The sequence below is a fragment of the Mixophyes fleayi genome, chromosome 6, assembly GCF_038048845.1.
Source record: "Mixophyes fleayi isolate aMixFle1 chromosome 6, aMixFle1.hap1, whole genome shotgun sequence".
Taxonomy (NCBI): Eukaryota; Metazoa; Chordata; class Amphibia; order Anura; family Limnodynastidae; genus Mixophyes; species Mixophyes fleayi.
The window spans coordinates 166641667-166660295 of NC_134407.1; the positions used below are offsets into that span (position 1 = coordinate 166641667).

Genomic DNA, 18629 nt, shown 5'->3' on the forward strand with positions numbered 1-18629 from the left:
CACTTGTACAGTGAGTGATCAGGTCACATGATTAACTCAGACGAAAACAGAAATCTTAAATATACAGGTATCCCCAGCGACTAATAAATGACTTGATATTATTTTAAATTTTATGTGGTAAACACACAGCCTAAAATATCTAAATGTATGCATCACCAGCAATTATACTCAAATGTACACAGCTTATTATTTTCCCCTTTTGCACTGCATTAAAGGGGTTATATGATAACACAGTGGCCATTTGTGAAAATCATCAAGATATCTGTACCTAATAATGCCTCCTACGCTCCTCCCCCTCCCTGAATTTAATACACTTAATAGAGCTCTTGCTAAGCACATACTCAATGCAACTAATTGCCAAATCACACCCTCCTGTCAGAAACCAACTCCCCCACCTCTCTCCTTCCCTTCTTATCTGTACATTGGAATTCACTTTTACCTCTTTGCTCTGTGCACTTCTCTCTGCTAAATTGGTACTAGTTTATACATATTGCACTTTGTCTATATTTTTTTGCACTTTGCTCTTACTGCACTTTGTCTTGTACTACCTTGTATGCCAAGTATTATATGCTATGTATTGTCACCCTGTACTGTTATTCCAACCTCTATGCACGGCGCTGCGGTCCCTTTGTGCCGCCTCATACATAAAAGATAATAATAAATCTATAGAAAGAGTTTTCACCTGCCAAATCAGATATCATGCACTACAGACATTCACTGTGGATGCCCAGTTTTGTATGTTTATGTCTTATGCTAAGAGATTAGTGTCCCTAATCTGAAGCAAACAAGGTTGCTCTTCAGTTGTGCAGCTACAAGTGCTAGGATACATGTCAGGGCCTGTACAGCCACAGGTTGGCTAAGTCTTGCATACTCCCCACCTCACAGTATAGCTGTCATCTGCCTCCATGTTTGTAACACCATAACCTACTACCTCTACATAAGGTCGTGGTTACCATCTCTACACGCCCAATAACAGAACAGAACACACCCTTGTACTGCACACAACTAGGATACTATATGTGTAGTGCGGACGTCATCTGAGATCAGTGTCATGATATAGATGTACATTATATATGGCGGTCTGCACAGCTGCACCGTGCTCTCCGGTGTATGCAGTGTGTCTATGAACACAGGCAGTCTTCCCTCCTCCATACACACTCAGTTGTAGCCCATCCTACCCCCGGAGCCGCCATCTTGTACTGATTCCTCCTCCTCGGTTCCCTGTTCACTGCGCCCCGGGGGCCTCGGCCTCCTCCCCTCACTCGAGGCTGCAGGAGGATGCCGGGCCCGAGGAGGAGTCATGAGTATGAAAGGCAGTGTGTGTCGCCCGAGGCACGACGACCCCTCGTCGGGGGAAGAGCTTCAGGAAAGCTGGGGGCTTGCGGGCCGGAGTAGGCCGCAGCCTGACATTAGGGCTGGGGAGCGGAGGAAGGGTCAGGCCGGGCTCAGCGATCCCTGCGGCAAGCTCGGCTGTGAAGCGGGGGCCCTGGCGGATAAAGGGGCTGGGGGAGCTGCCGGGGCGGCGGTGACCGGGGCCGGGGCAGCTACCACGGCGGCTACTGGGCAAGGCCAGGCCCCGGCCTCGAGCTCTACTTCCCCCGGTCCGCGGTGGAGACCGCCGCTAAGAGGGGGTGCCGGTCCCGGGGCCTGTCTCAAACAGATCGTCCTCCTGCAGCTGGACCTGATTGAGCAGCAACAGCATCGTATACAGGAGAGAGAGCGGCAGATCGGGGAGCTGCGGGCCGAGAAGGACACGGTAAGAGAACAGCCGCCGGGCAGCGGTGCTGGCTGGCGGGGAGAGAGGGAAATTGAGACCGGGGACGAGGCCTGTGTAGTGGCCGGAATGTGACTGACTATATATAATTGTAGGTGGACATTGTCACGTCATAGACAGCTTTGTGTCCAGTGAGTTGGTTTTGTTTGTTTACGATAAGGTGACTGTAGTATATACATGTGTGTCCGTTGTGTGTCTATACATATATCCACCACCTTTAGGCAACACACGGCAAACTTTTTTGAGCCAGGAATTGATGCATATTAATTTGTAAAATACTCCAGTTTATGGTCTCTCCATTATAATTTGGAAAACCATGAGGATCATAGCTGACACTGTTAGTGCACGGCATAGCTGAAGCATCCAGGCAGGTAAATATCCATCTTAAATGTTGGTTTAACCAAGGTGATTATTTACTGTTTATAACTCGTCCTGTATTCTTCCTCATGTATTGATATAGTCATACATGTATGTAGAATACATGTGTGTTGGAATGGGCTATTTTGGGGTATCTACATACTGTCTTACTGTGACTTATAATGATCAGTAACCATTATGATCAGTAACCATTATGATCAGTAACCATTATGATAAACAGGAATACGTGTATAATGTATTATACATGTGTGTCTATTTACAGTTACTTATTCTAGGTAATGTTACAGGGGATGCTAATATTGAGAAATATTAGTTAATAATGACCCATAAATAGTCAGCAGACTTAAGCACAGGTGCAGTTGATCCAGCTTTGTGCTACTGTTATCAATTTAGATATACGTTCTCATATGAGGCAGTCAGTATGTCTGTATTCTGTGCATCTTGTGGCTAGACTGGGGGTAGTAGGCTGTGGGGGGTTGGAAGAGAAGGGAACTTGTCGTGGAGAAAGGGAAGAGATGGAAAGGATGCTTGTGAGGGGGGAGAGTGGATGTTGGAGCTAGTGCTTGCCTGCTGCAATGTTAGAGAATCTGCCTTGCCAGCCCTCCATAGGAAGGACCCATGCAGGCTGAGGTAATGCCACCTCCCTCACCATTTCTCCCCCCCCCCCTTTTTTTTTTCTTATTGCCCTCCCCCTTTTCTTCTCAAACCCCCTCCATCCTATACACATTCATGAGAATCACACAGGACCATCATGGCGTTGGAGGAGGCCGGGGGGTGGCGTTTTAAATGGGCTGCCATGGCAACGGAAAGGAGGATGGGATACCATGGATTTAAGGTTTGGTGGAACTAGAGGAGACTCTAAATTATTATATTTTTTTCCTTTAACTCGCAACATGCACAGGAGGAATTGGGTAGCAGGGACAGTAATGGTTAATAGAATCCGCAAGTCTACAGCAGCTTGTGTGTGTATATGTGTGTATATATAATATATATATATATATATATATATATATATATATATATATTTTACATAAGTGAAAGGTCTGCCCCTTTAACCCCTCCACTGCTATAGGTGCCTGGATCTACTAGCGTTTCAGTCTATTTAGGCCCCTTTGACTGTAGAGGGGATCTCTTCTATCCGTTAACCCTTCTATGGCCCGATATCTGCAAGAGCTGGGAATGTAGTCTGATAAAGGGTTAAGCTGTTGCAGTGAGGTTTTTTTTATTTCCCTCCATTTCCTTCCCCTAGTCTGTATATGCCAATTGATTAAGGGACCTTTTTTTTAAAAAATCCTCTGTTCAGTTATTTTTCATTCTATTTTTACCACCATTTGTATTTTACATTGCACCCTTCACCAGGTAGTGGTGAAATATCTTCCTGGCATGCCTTCTGCTTGTTATAGGTGTCTGTCTTAACACACACAGTGATTTGGTGCAATGCAGACTGTATATGGCTGCTCTGTGTATGTCTGTCTCTGGTTTTCTTCCCTCCCTCTGACTTTTTGTCTTTCCTGTCTCTAACTCCTTTATCTACACCCTGCATCAACCCCCACCCTCCCCCCCCATTTTTTTTTTATTCCTGCTCATGTATCTGCACAAGTGCTCCATAACTTAATGTATTTAAACATGGAAGCAGACACCTCCATGCTGGGAGTCTCTTGTGCTGACCCCACTCAATCTATTTTACCAAAGATGACAGGGCCCATAAGTAGCAGTCTGTCATGCATATACCTATAGAAAGTCCTTTGCCCCTGCCCATTCAAATCATTATAGTCTAGAAATGGAAGGTCTTAAGGTAAAGGAAGGTGCTAATCTTGCTTGTTATGATGTGTGTAAAATATAAATATATATATATATATATATATATATATATATATATATATATATATATATATATATATATATAAATTTCTGCGCCTTGTTTCTATATTGTTTTATTCCTCCGCACTAATAATTGTCGATAATGATCGTCTCAATACTTTATTTGTATTTCCCTCAGCTCCTGGCCCGCATTGAGCGGATGGAAAGACGCATGCAGTTGGTCAGAAAGGACAGCGAGAAGGACAAACAGCGCACGCCTCAAAGCCGAGAGTCGGCAGTCGCCATGCCAGAGGCTCCCCTTCCAGAGAGTGCAGGGGGTGGAGAGTTTCCCCCAGAGGCCTCCCCTCGGCTACCAGGCCTTACCCCAAAACCCTTCTCCTATGGCCGAAACGCAAAAGGACACAAAAGGTGTGTGCAGTAAATTTCCCCCATCACAATAATTGTCCTATGTGAGAGGGTGTATCGCTCTAACACTTGTATGTTCACAATTGGAAGCATAACGTTTTTACTTCCCCTTTTCCCCAGTTAAGGGGAAATGATGTCCCTCCTCTGATACCCGCATGATAGCCTGATACTGTTCCTTGTTGCCCTCTCAGGTTTATGGTGTTGTTAATGTTCCAAGGTAGTGAGGCTACTTCTGTCTGATTTCAGCTGACTCCAATGTGTCCAATTAGCTGAGTTGAGCCCCCAACTGGGTTGGGCAAGCAGCAATTGGCTGACATCCAACACACACAGACAGACCATTCACATTGAATATTCTCCAGACTTGGAGAACACACTGACCTAAGGGAGTGCGGCGCGAGGGGAGGTGGCTTATATAAAATGTAAGTCACAACAGGATACTAATATACATAAATGGAAAACGCAGGCAAAATATTTAATAGGATATCTTATTGTCTGGAGATTTGTTTTCTTGTCTTATAAGTGGTCCGTGTGAGGTGATAATAGTGTCCAGAAAGAGGTAATCATGTTTCATATGGCTTCTATACTCCAGTGTATGTTGTATGTCATACACTATAGTTCCCTAATGAGATTACTAATGTATACTAAAAGTCCCTTGCTCATCTCTTTCACAAGGGGAGCAGCGCTTCACAGGAATGGTGAACTGGAAATCCAAAAACATTATGTATTGTCTCTTGTACATTAAGTTTTCACTATTCAGATGGGCCAATACTACCAAGAGCCTATAGTGTGAGTGACAGTTAATTTTACATATTGGATATTTGCAAGCACTACATAAGATCAAAGTAAGTGTGTATTTGTTTTTCAGGCCAGGATAACAAGCTTAATTGTTTTCTTTCCACCTTCTAGGAAATCTGCTTTTGGCAGTGCAGAACACAGGACCCCTGGGAAGAGACTTTCTTCTAGCCTCTCAAAGATAAAGGGCAAGATGTCACGGTTGCGAACAGAAACAGAGGATACAGAACCCGGGGGCTCCGTGTCCGATATAGGCTGTCAGCGAGAGCTACGCAGCAAAGAGACTCCTGAGCATTCGCAATCTCCAGTAGATACTCCCCTGAGGTCTGCATGGGGCAGCTCTGCAACATCCTCAATAAAGGACAGTGACCCAAACCCTGGTGAAGTAGATTCTCTACCCTACCTCGCCACCACGGACATGTATCTAAGCCGGTGGCATCAGCCACCTCCTTCCCCGCTGAGGGAACCCTCCCCCAAGAAAGAAGAGTGTGTGGCAAGTAAGAGGCCATTCTTTCCCTAAGTACACTGGGTGGAGATATTACCCCTTGTTTTCTTTCTATTATCCCATGGTACAGAGAACTTGAATATTTTATGTTAGGGGCTATATTCTCCAGTTCTTGGAAGAGCCACCACCCCATTACATGCTTTCAACTTTTATATGTTTAAGGGAATGCAACAAGAAAAAAAGTTGAATAAACGTGATATAATTTTTTTTACTGGCTAACAAATCATGTTTACCCCAAAAATGTTTGAGCCTGGTGACATTTTTCTTTAATATTTGTTAAAGGAGAACTTGACTAATATCCCTTCCCCCAACAAGTTAAAATGCAGGACTCCCTCCTTGAAACAACAGCTATTTGCTTGATACCACTGTCTGCCTCCACACACTGCTTGGTTTATTTTCTGAGCCTGGATAATATTCAGCATTAGCTCTGTGTATTGTATCACATCTTGAACGCAGCTTGTCCAATCACCTGAGTCCCGATATTCTGGTAGTTCTATTCTTACCTCTATGCTATTCACTGAGCACATCTGGCTCAGTGTATTACATCTATACTGTCTACTCGCCTGAATCATTTTTCAATGATATTGTGTCTTGTCAAAGATGATTCAGCGAGTCACAGTCAGCTGACACTCAATATGGGTCAGTCGCTTTCATTTTCCCAGCTCAGAGAGAGCATGAACAGGAAGGAGCATCAGGCAAATGGCGGTGGTGCCAATGGGCTAGCCTCAGGCAAATGGCGGGGGGTGCCAATGGGCTAGCCTCAGGCAAATGGCGGTGGTGCCAATGGGCTAGCCTCAGGCAAATGGCTGGGGGTGCCAATGGGCTAGCCAAAAAACAAGTGTTTGAACATATAAGGTTTCTCATGTGTATATACTTGCCATCTCTTCCACATTGTCGTTCATTGCGTTTTATCTTGGTCTCTCCTCCGTTTTTGTAGTACATAATCTACTTTTGGCCTACAGCCTGTGGGGGTCTGACTGCGAAGACCAATAAGAAGCTGCAAGCACGGAGCTTGCCGCTTCCTATTGGTCCACCTGCTCACTTACATCTAATGGGTGATTTTAGAATGGTAAACCAGCAACGTTTTTTTGTGTTATGCCACGGAAATGGAGGAGCCCTGCAAAAACTTGTTTCAGCATGCAGTTCCTGGGGCTCGACTGAGGGGAGGGAGCAGTGCAGTTAATTACGAGTAATTGATATTGCTGCTTTAATATGTGTTCAAGCTTCAGTTGCTCCTTCCCCATTGAACTCATTGTAAGGTAAATGCACTATAGACAGTTGTAAAACAAGTTATGCGTATGTAGCATTACCCTGTTTTATTGGTATACATCTGTGTAAAAAGTCAAATGATAGTTTTCCATCAATCTGGGCATTGTTAAAATTGAATGTTCAAGCAAGACGACTCACTCTGCCTGACTTTGAGTTTACTGTTATTTCTTCAAATGTCTGGGAAGAGGGATCACATGATTGAAACCTCCTCAAGATAACTATACATTTGGGAGGTTTGATCTGCTTGTTTAATAGCGGCTGGAGGTTGCATATTAGAATTGCTTGAATGAAGTGCCCCAGTCACCTACTCCATGTAGGCAGAACTTTGCGTTCTGAAACATTATTCATGAGAATTCCGCCAGTGTTCTTGAAGAGTCTTAGTGATGTCACAGGTTTCTAGTGTAAAGAGAGGATTGCATTCTCATGAATATTGGGTCAGAGCAAATGCCTGCCTTTGCTGTGTGTAGACGGCGTGCTTATTCTCTGGGAGCTTACATCTATCCATTTGAATGGCAGCTACATACTGCTTACTTGACCAGAGATTTAAATGAAACAGTGCATCTATTGGTATAAATAAATTATAGAATACTAAATGAAGATTAAATGTTTTACAAATCATCTAGTTTACCTTCTATTCTACAAGTAGAACAAATATTTTCTATTAGATAATTGATATTTCAGTATTATCTTCTTTTACATTTGTAGCTGGAATCAGAAAGGGATGACTTTATGAACAAGCATGCTTGGTTTATTGCAGTGGTTAAATCTAGTAAGGGTGCGTATTCATCACATGAGGTTGAGACACTTGTTTCATGGGATCTATGTTGTCTAGCAGAGGACAACTTAGATATGAAGTGATGAATTCTGAACTTAATCCTTTTCTGAGCCACAAAGTGTTACAGAAATGTTGAACCTGTATATATTGTATATGTCCTCTTTTCTTTTTTTTTTAGTTCCTTCATGGAGAGAGCATCCTATGGAGCCTCTGCAGGACTTGAATGCATCGGATATACCAGAGGTAAGACATTCATAAGACAGGGGCAATTGGGTATCTTCATACTCAAGCAGTTAAAGGGGATGTCCATTTAGAACAACTCCCCTCTCTCACTTGGCACCCCCTCCATGTAACAAATAGGAGGACCCGCCCCGAAGTGAGGCGCTGATTGCTCTGTGAGCGAACCGTACAGGAGGCGGTAGACTGTCCTATCCTTCCTCAGAGCAGAGTAGAAGCACTGTATAGGGGAAGGCAGGACCTACTCATTCTCCCTGCAGTGCAAGCTCACATTGAAATTTAACATAGATATGTAGTGTGTAGAACTTCCCTTAACTTGGCAGGGGTTCCCCCTTTGAAACCTCAACCCACATCCAGCAGAATGGACAGTTGGCATCTCTCAAAATCGGGGCCTACATCATGGTCAGGGTTTGAATTGCCTGTGAATTGAGTGCTGACTTTTAAGTTATACAACTTCTCATTAGCTAGTAAAAAGTGTGGGTGTATTAAAAGCATTTTTCTTAAATAATAAATGTATCGCTTTTTATTGGCATTACTTAAAGCGTCATTTCTAAATTCTCCTCACCTACTCCTTCCCAGGGGCTCCTTCGCTTCTGTAATATAGGACTAGCAAAACTTTAAAGTTCACCACTTCAAAATTACTGTGGAGGAGGGATGGAATCAGAAGCCACAATCATGGCTATGTTAGCATGTGATTGGTCTCCCCACTCCCAACCTCCTCCGTGGCGTGGTTCTTCTTAGAGGAACTATGGAGTATTGTGGAAAGCTGCTGGGGTTTGGTGGTAGAAGTAGATGTGTAAAATGTAGTGACTATATGGTAACGCAGCTTTATAGTGATACCCATGAGCTGTTATTTTCATATTCTACATTGTGCCTATAAATGATGTTCTCATTCCAGAATCTGGACGATGCAGTGTTTGCTAAGAGACATGCCAAGTTAGAGCTGGATGAAAAGAGGAGAAAAAGGTGAGGGCAATATATTTCATGCTGTGTGTGCGCTTGTGCCCAGAGCGGATGGTGGTCATTAATTCTTACTCACTTTCTATAGGTGGGACATACAGAGGATCCGTGAGCAGAGAATCTTGCAGCGACTGCAGCTGAGGATGTACAAAAAGAAAGGGAGTCAGGAGAGTGAGCCAGAGGTCACCTCTTTCTTTCCAGAACCAGATGATGGTAATTTGACTGAGCTTTAATATTGATCAGTTGACTTCTCTAAGTTCCTTTGTCTGTTTTTATTTATGCAGCATTAAATTTTCTCTCCCTGCTGATACCTTGTGTATAAAATTTGCCATCTTGAAATACTGTCACAGCTATGCTGTGAAACAACCCCCAGGTTATTGCATTAAACCCTTCTTTAGTAGGTTAATAATTTAAATAGCTATATTCCAAAGAATGACTACCAAAATGATACAGGATCTTTAGAGTGGAGGCAGCCATTTTGTGTGTTGAACAAATATTCATAAGAATGCAACCATCAGTTTACAAGAAGTAGACATCTCTTTGGCACTAAACGTATCAATTCATTAGGGACAAGTGATAACTCACATCTCCGGATTGTTACTGTTGTAATGAACTGATAGATTGCATTCTCATAAGTATTGAGTCAGTCTAACAAGATGGCTGCCGACCCTCTGTTTCAGTGACGGATGTACTAAGAAGGATTCAAAGTAGCCTAATATGCTCAGCTTAGAGGAAAGAAATTCTTTACAAGGATCATTATGGGAGCAGTAAAAACCACAACTACAGATTTTAAACCTGATGGACTCTCCAAATGTTTGTTTCTTTTTAATCTGCTGCCAACATTTGGTTTATAATTTAGGTGGCGCAACTCTATATTTTCTCATTTTGTGACTAGTGAGATATACATGGACTTGGTTAGCTATTGTGGTTCCAAACTAATTTCAATCTCCTTTCTGTGTTCTGACTCTCTCTTATTCTATCCACAGTGGAATCTGTTATGATCACCCCCTACCTCCCTGTTGTGGCATTTGGACGCCCCCTGCCGAAAATAACCCCACAGTAAGTACACAATTATCTTTAGTATTCCCTTTACCCATTCTTGTTTTCTGATTTACCTCAGATTATCACCTCCTCTGCCCTATAGGAACTTTGAGCTCCCCTGGCTCGATGAGAGGAGTCGATGCCGCATTGAAATGCAGAAGAAGCAGACTCCACACAGGACACCCCGTAAATAAGCTGGGAACCCTTGTCTTGTGACAACCATTAAATATTGAATTATATGCACTGCAAGTTGATGTATATAAAATCCAAGGGGTTTGCTCTGCCTTTGTCTTTAACCTCGTGTGGCCTGCAATTTATTCCAGACCCCACTGGCTTTGAAAGTCCACCGTCGCAGGATCGCCCTTTTTAGTGGTGTATTGTTTGACCAATTTAACTAAACTAAATCTCTTTAAATGCTTCTGAAGCAGAAATATTGTCAATTATTTTTATATATAAACGTCATGGCTTTTTCCCATTGTCTTTACTGCTTGGTCTATGCAGAGTATTGTTCTTTCCATTCCCTTTTCTCATTACAATGTCTTGCTTACCCAACCTAGCATTCCCTTTTACTTGTTACCACCCTCCATCTTGCATTTATAACATTACAAGACCCTAATATGTGCTCTCCATTCAAACATGAATATAGATCCTATGTTTTCGAACAGAAATCTGGAGCATTTGTGACAAATAAAGAAATCCATCAAAGCCCCCCCCCCCCCCCAATCCTTTTTAGTCCATACCAGAGTATTTTATAGGGTCCTATTGATTTAGGTAAATCGACAGTCTAATTTTGGGGTAAAATGAAAATTGGGCAGTCTTAGGAAAGTATAGGAGGATTTCATATACAGAATATTCACTAGGATACTCAATGCAAAATCCTCATGTTTTTCTGTAGCCTGCATAACACCCACCTAACAGATGTACCAGGCACCACCTCTCCCCTCATCATGAGCTGCTGCTTGTTTACTTTCTGTCGCCTCTTTTACATCTATAACCTCCTCCCAGACCTGTGTTTTGCACAAAGAAATCATCCAGCCTTCCTTACAGCTAGAGAAGGATTTTGCCCCTGTCAGTACATGGTCTCTTCCAGTAAATATGGTAGCACCAAACCTTTTGTTAGTATTTGTTGCCAATCCCCAAATATAGGTAAATATTTCCCTATACATAGTCTTTTCAGTTACCATTTCCAGCGAGAATGGTGTTCTTATTACAAATTGTTGCTACTACTATCTGTGTTATTCCCTTGTAAAATGACTCGCCCTAAATGTTATCCTTTGCATATATGTTCGCTCTACTGTTCTGTACATAAAATGTACAGAAAACAAGCAAAGCATCTCCCATATCAACTTATTTCCAACAATGAATTTCCCTCTCCCATAACTCTCCCTTTTCAAGTCAGCTGAACCAGACAGCTTTTTATTGACCAGAGCTTCACATATTGTAGAAGCAGCCATTTTGTGTGCCTAACCAAATACTTTCTGAAGCGTAAGGCACAAAGTGCTCTATGTTTAGTGATGCCGTTTCTTTCTAGTGAATTCTCATGAATATTTTCAGACTACAAAATGGCTGCTTCCCTGTTGTGTAGATGATGGCTACAATTTAGAGAGCAGGAATGTTGACTAAAATAGCTACCAATAGGACAATGTGTCCCTGTGGTCCACAGTAAAGAGGGGTACATGCTCCTTGTTCAGGTTGGCATCTTCACCATTAAAGACAAATTACCTGAAACAGCCCTTACCTTCGTGGATAGCTGAAAGTGTCCATTTTCCAAGAAAGTGACAATCCTGACCGCTTCCTCTATAAGACAGGAGTGTTAATAAAGATTCAAGCACTGTGAAAGTAAACTCCACATGCCCATTCACTGCCAGAGGGGCCTGCATTGCATTGTTCTACAGATAACGGGGTGTCGTCTGAACTATACGTCCTCACAGTGAAACAACAGTTTACATTGTCACAAACTATTTACCTTTCTCACAGTTCAATTTTTATTTTTTTTTGTTTTCTAATGTATAAAACTTGTTTCAGTGTAAATATTTTAAAACGAGTAATGTCTTGGGAGAAATTGTCCTTTTTGTTTTCATTGTAAATAAAAGCTTGGGGAGATTTAATTTTGAGGGTTTTTTCAGTTTAGATTACAGTGTTTATGGGAATGTTTTGGGCACTGAAAACATTTTTTTTTTTCTTTTTTTTTTTTTTTTTAAAACAATAAAACTGGAAAATTTGTTTCGGGAGATTTTTTTTTTCCCTTGGTAACTTTTCTTTTTTGGCCTTTTATAGTAATTGTTGTACGAATTTGTATGTGCTCTGATTATCTCCGTGAATGGGTCTGGTTGCCTTACATCCATTTTCCAGATCCTTAAACTTATTGCATAGGTATTCCTACTGCTAGACTGAAATATCCAGATATATTTTTCAGCAGCTCTAAGTCTGCACACTGCCTTCCTCCATATGAGTTTTACAAGGATAACAGCGCACGAATGCAACTATGCAAAACTATATGTCTCATAATTTAGGACCAGTGTGACTTGATTCTAAGGGTGTTTGATGTTGCCTATCATTAATGTGGCACTTAATCCTTGTTAAAATATGCAATTTTAACCCATTTGCATCAAAACTGTAAGCCATCTATTAATGTCTTCAAATAAATAATCTATTGGGATGTGGTACAGAGTATTAACCACATGGAAGTGATCTCATACTTACCAACCTTTGGTAAGTTAATTCTGGGAGATCCCAGGCAAGGGGATGTGGTTGGAGGGCAGGAGGGATGGGGCATGGTATTTTGTGTCATTTTGGCTCCGCCCCCACAGCAAAATGCTGGGGTTTTTCACAGGGGGCGGGGCCAAAATCAGACAATTCACCGCGAATCGCATCATTTTGAGGCGCAAGATGCCATATGCGGGATATTTGCCTGCTCGCCCAGGAGACCTACCCGAATTTCGGAAGTCTCCCGGACATTCTGGGAGAGTTGGCAAGTATGAGTGATCTGTAGGAAACTGTTATATCATAGTAGCCTGTGGTGTTAAAATAAAATGGGGGAGATCTACAATAAAACCAGAGCACCCATAAGACAGGCTGGTGTTGGATATAAAGCCAGACTACATTATTAAAACCTCATACAACTGGGAATGGAACCTCAATGTTCCAGCATAAAAATGGACTAATGCTACTATTACAGTATTAAGTGAAGGTAATTACATAAAAGTAATGACCTAATATTGTGAGGGTGAAAACATGGATTCAGAAAAAGTCAAATATTGTTAAAATACAAGAAGGCCAACTCCATTTTTATTACCTATTTGCAGTTTTCATCTTTACAGTAGCAGATTTGTTTTCTGTGTCTCGATTTCATGACCATACTAACTAGTTTTATTAAATGACGAATAGAACCAAAAATCTGTTAAACTTACCGTTTAAAAGGTGTTTGAGAATTTTCTCAATTCCTCTGAAGTAAGCAAATATCCAATATATTTATTTGTGGGGTTTTAAAGCACATATTGTACCTTGCACAGAATTCAGAGTAATGTTTCAAGGTTCTTCCTATAACTCACTCAGTCTGCCCTTTGCATAATCTGTCTTAGTTATTGTTGCTCAATATTTCAATTAAAATGCATTTCAACATTCAGGAGTAGATTTACTAAAACTTCTAAAAAGGACAATGGGAGGTGTTTACAAAGCCCCTGTGCATGCATCATTGTACGTCATGTGACTGGTTGCCATTGTAGACACAACAGCAATCTATAAGTTACTAATTTCTTCAATGAGAAAGGTAAGGAAAAACACTCAAAAAATATATTATCGATGGTACCTGGTCCCCCTTAGACTCCACACTATCTACCCAGGTGTCTCCCCATTATGCTGATGCTTGTGTGCTCTGGTGCGTCCCCTGCCCCACATTTGGTGGCATTGTCTGAAATCTTCGACTCTATTCACCACTTCATCACTAACATTACTCATGGTTCCCTTCCTGCCTACTGCTTACTACCTGATGTCCCTAAACACACTCACAACTTGATATATACTCCGTGTGGTGAAATGTCAGCTTGCACTATTTAGGAAAGACACAGCCTCCTCTTCTCTCCTCCATTATCAATCGCATCTGGCAGGTCTACCACATGGAATACATTTGAGCATCTTGTGACACACCTGTTCCCTTTACTCGCATCTGGAGCTCTTTACCGAGTACCATGGCTCTCCCCAACCCCTGGCGTTTTGACCTTCTACCTCCTTAGATACAGGGCCGGCGCTTCCATTAGGCAACCTTAGGCAGCTGCCTAGGGCGCCGTGCTCTAGAGGGCGCCACTCAAGCCAGATATAATAGTTAATAATGCCCCTTAATGCTAGCGTCAGCCGCGGACATGATTAAGATAACCTATTTACCGTTAGCCACAGCCTATCTTATGAATTGATCTGGAGTCATTCAGTGACTCAATGCACAGCTGCGGAATAAGGTGCCCTCCCCTTCACTCCTACACAGTTATTCTCCGCCCACGGAGAAGGTCCTGAAGGAGCAATGGTTTCCAGGGCCTCACTCACCCTCAGATCGCTATTCGCAGGCAACTCGTGGCCAGGGTGATATGCAGGTGCTCCAGGTGTCAGCGGCTGCAGGGGTTCTGCTGCAGCCGCATCGCCCATCGATTTGTGATGGAGTCAATGTCGGAGGCAGCTGCAGAAGCAGACTCCAGAGGAACCTCCTTCCTCTGTACATTCAGCTGCAGCCTGAATGCAGCCCAGAGAGCTGAGAGCTCTGCAGGGCAGGTGCTGTGGTAGCTGCACTGCTCACAATTGCTGTGAAATAGGAGCATCTCTGTTCAGCCCCTTGGACTATGACAATGGAGATCCTTGGAGTGTAAGGTAAGATTTGTATGCAGAATGACAACACCATGACACTCACAGGTGCCTGCCCCCCCCCCCCTGCCCATGTGTGCCTGTCCTCCCCCTCTGCTCATGTGTGCCTGTCCTCCCCCTCTGCTCATGTGTGCCTGTCCTCCCCCTCTGCTCATGTGTGCCTGTCCTTCCCCTCTGCTCATGTGTGCCTGTCCTTCCCCTCTGCTCATGTGTGCCTGTCCTCCCCTCTCTGGCCATGTGTGCCTGTCCTCCCCTCTCTGGCCATGTGTGCCTGTCCTCCCCCCTCTGCTCATGTGTACCTGTCCTCTCCCCTCTGCCCATGTGTGCCTGTCCTCTCCCCTCTGCCCATGTGTGCTTGTCCTCCCCCCTCTGCCCATGTGTGCCTGCCCCCATATGTGCCCATCCTCCCCCCTCTGCCTATGTGTGCACCCCAGCTACCTGTCACTAACTGCGACGCAGCGGCAGTATGAGGCGTCAAGGTTGCCCTTCAGAGTGTGTACACCTCTTCTTGGGTACCACCTCTGCTGCAAGTATTGGGCAGTCCCTGTTGGATGAAGCTTACCCCGGGGCAAAGATTATTCAGCCCTCCCTCTCATATGAATATTTACGAGTCCCCTGGTATGATTCAGAAGGGCAGCATTACGGCACATATGTAACTCACTCCAAGGACTTGCACCTTTAACATTGTTCCCTCTCATCATCTATAAATGTCTACTAATGCCGCTGTCCGCAGTTGTCCCAATGAAGTATTTTGTAGATCTGCCACCGGTGCATTTGTTTTCTCCAATTCAATTCTAAAAATGATTAACCATACTTTACGGTTCTCTATCTCCATCCCGTAGCATAAATCATCATCCATCATATCTCCATCTTTACATGTGTTCTTTGCCAGGTCCAAAATCTGTCCTGTAAATTTCTCAGAATGTGGACTTTCAATTGCATTGTCAAGACATGTTTTGGGCAACCAAATCTGAATCAATGTAGTAGTATATATAATTATATGTGTGGGAAGGGTGACTATTGGTTTATCTGAACAGTTTCTTTTACATATTTCTTACACGTCACTAATAGAACATATAAATATAATTTATATACATTCCATATTTATATACATGGGTCTTGGGAACCACCTCTGCTGCAAGTCTCAGGCAGTCCCCTCTACCCTGGGGTTGGACGCAGCTTATAAGTAAAACAAGGAATTGAAAGCCATGTTCTTGGCCACCAATGAGTACTCTGGCAATATATTGTGTGCCTAATCTTTGACTTATTTTAGTATGAGTGCAGGACACATTCGTCTCTCAGCATTCTCATTTATATATAGCGACAGCAAATTAGATAGAATTGAATAGATTTAAAAAATAGAAAATATTAAAATATTTAGCCTTTTTTTGGGGTGTGTAACTGTTGCTGAATCTCACACGCAATCACCCAGTTTTTTTCTAATTTTTTTTACTTGTCACTGCCCCACACAAGATTACTTTCACTAGAAAAACTTTCAAGATTAAACAAAAGAAATCTGTTTGTTTTTTGGACTCTGTTGCGAATAGTCTGACAGCAAAAGCACTGTTTTTCTCAAAGAATATTTTAGTTAGTTCAGAATGATATCTATCTAACTCAGTCTGTATATACTGACTATGACTATTAGATATATGCAATGCAATGCATTAACAACAACCAGTAGCCACTAGTCTGTGTAAATTCTAATTAAGATTGAAATTAAAAGCAATTGATCAACAAACTATTCTAGCAGACTGTTCTCTACAGAACTGCTTTACAATAATGACAGGACTCTACTGCTTTCCTATATCCCTGGTTCACCCTGAACACTATTTTATGAGCAGAGCACCACAGCTAACCTCCTCCCTACATGCTGTCTGTTCTAAAATGGCACTTTAGAGAACAATGGAGTGAAATATATATATATATATATATATATATATATATATATATATATATATATATATATATATATATATTTGGCCACTCCCTCGACCTTGTCTTCTCTCACCTCTGTGATCTCTCTGACCACCATCTCCTCTCCTTCACTCTCTCCTCCTCCCCTTCTCCCACCCCGCCTAAGGCCACCCTCACTAGGCGCAACCTGGATGCTATCGACCCTACCTCTTTCTCCTCCTCCATTGAAACTCTCCTATCACCCCTTCCCTCTCTGGCCTGTCCTGACCAGGCGTCCTCTCTCTATAACCTCTCCCTCACTACTGCCCTTGACGCGGTCGCCCCGGCCTCCTCTATCCGCCGACGCCGCCTTATCCCCCAACCATGGCACTCCAAACTCACCCGCTTCCTCCAAAAGTGCTCTCGCACTGCCGAACGCCTCTGGAGAAAATCTCGTTCCCTGGCTGACTTCCTTCACTTCAAATTCATCCTCTCCTCTTTCTGCTCTGCCCTCTCCCTCGCTAAACAAACCTTCTTTAAGTCCCTCATTTCTTCTCAGTCCTCCCATCCCCGCCGCCTCTTTGCCACCTTTAACTCCCTACTCTCTCTCCCCCCCCCCCTCTGTCCCGCCCTCCCTCTCTGCTTCTGACTTCGCCACCTTTTTCTCGTCCAAAATTGAGGCCATCAGACTGAACACCTCCTCCTCCCCTTCCCCCGCCACCCTCATTGCTTCACCTCCCCCCAACAACCAACTCTGGTGCTCCTTTTGCCCCACTACAGGTGAAGAAGTCCGCTCCCTTATTCTCTCCTCCCCACCCTCTACCTGTCCTCTCGACCCCATCCCCTCTCACCTCCTTCGCTCTCTCTCTCCCACAGCCTGTTCTTACCTCGCTCACCTCTTCAACTTATCACTCTCCTCTGGTATAGTCCCCTCCTCTTTTAAACACGCTTTTATCTCCCCTATCCTCAAAAAATCCAATCTCGACCCCACCTCTCTTGCTAACTATCGCCCTGTCTCACTACTCCCCTTCGCCTCCAAACTTCTCGAGCGGATTGTCTGCAGCCGCCTCGCCAAACATCTCTCTGACTATTCCCTCCTTGACCCTCTACAATCCGGCTACCGTCCCCTCCACTCCACCGAAACTGCCCTGGCCAAGGTTACTAATGATCTCCTAATGGCCAAGTCCAAGGGTCACTTCTCTATACTTATTCTCCTCGACCTCTCCGCAGCCTTTGACACAGTGGACCACCCCCTCCTGCTGCAAACCCTTCTCTCTCTTGGCCTCTCTGGATCTGTCCTTGCCTGGTTCACCTCATACCTTGCTAACCGCTCCTTCTCTGTATCAACATCTGGCTCCTCCTCCTCCCCCCACCCTCTCCCTGTTGGAGTCCCGCAGGGCTCTGTTCTCGGTCCTTTACTCTTCTCGCTCTATACTTCCTCACTTGGCGCTCTCATCTCCTCCTTTGGTCTTCAGTATCACCTCTATGCTGACGACATCCAACTCTACATCTCTTCACCTGATCTTTCCCCCACCCTCCTCGCTCAGGTATCTGACTGCCTCTCCGCCATCTCCTCCTGGATGTCGGAGCGCTTTCTCAAAATCAACATTTCCAAAACTGAACTCATTGTCTTTCCTCCTCCCAACCACCCATCCCACCATGACCTCTCCATTGTCGTTAACAGCACTACCATCTCCTCCGTCACCCAACTCCGCTGCTTGGGTGTCACCCTTGACTCCTCTCTCTCTTTTGCCCCCCACATTCATTCCCTTGCCCAAGCCTGTCGCTTCCAACTACGCAACATCGCCCGCATCCGTCCCTTTCTCTCTCAGGAGGCCACCAAAACCATCATACACGCACTCATCATCTCCCGCCTGGATTACTGCAAACTCCTCCTCACCGGCCTCCCCCACTCTCGTCTCTCCCCCCTC

At 43.8% G+C, this 18629-nt stretch overlaps 1 protein-coding gene across 1 annotated transcript; it reads left to right on the forward strand.

Annotated features, from left to right (window-relative positions):
• The first annotated feature begins 1007 nt into the window (after positions 1 to 1007).
• Positions 1008 to 12065, forward strand: MSL1 (MSL complex subunit 1). The gene is made up of 8 exons (XM_075177108.1): positions 1008 to 1756; positions 4152 to 4381; positions 5285 to 5667; positions 7898 to 7962; positions 8855 to 8922; positions 9005 to 9129; positions 9903 to 9975; positions 10061 to 12065. Exons 1-8 carry the CDS (start codon positions 1301 to 1303, stop codon positions 10149 to 10151), a joined length of 1491 nt encoding a protein of 496 aa, XP_075033209.1. The 5' UTR covers positions 1008 to 1300; the 3' UTR covers positions 10152 to 12065.
• Positions 12066 to 18629: the final 6564 nt, after the last annotated feature.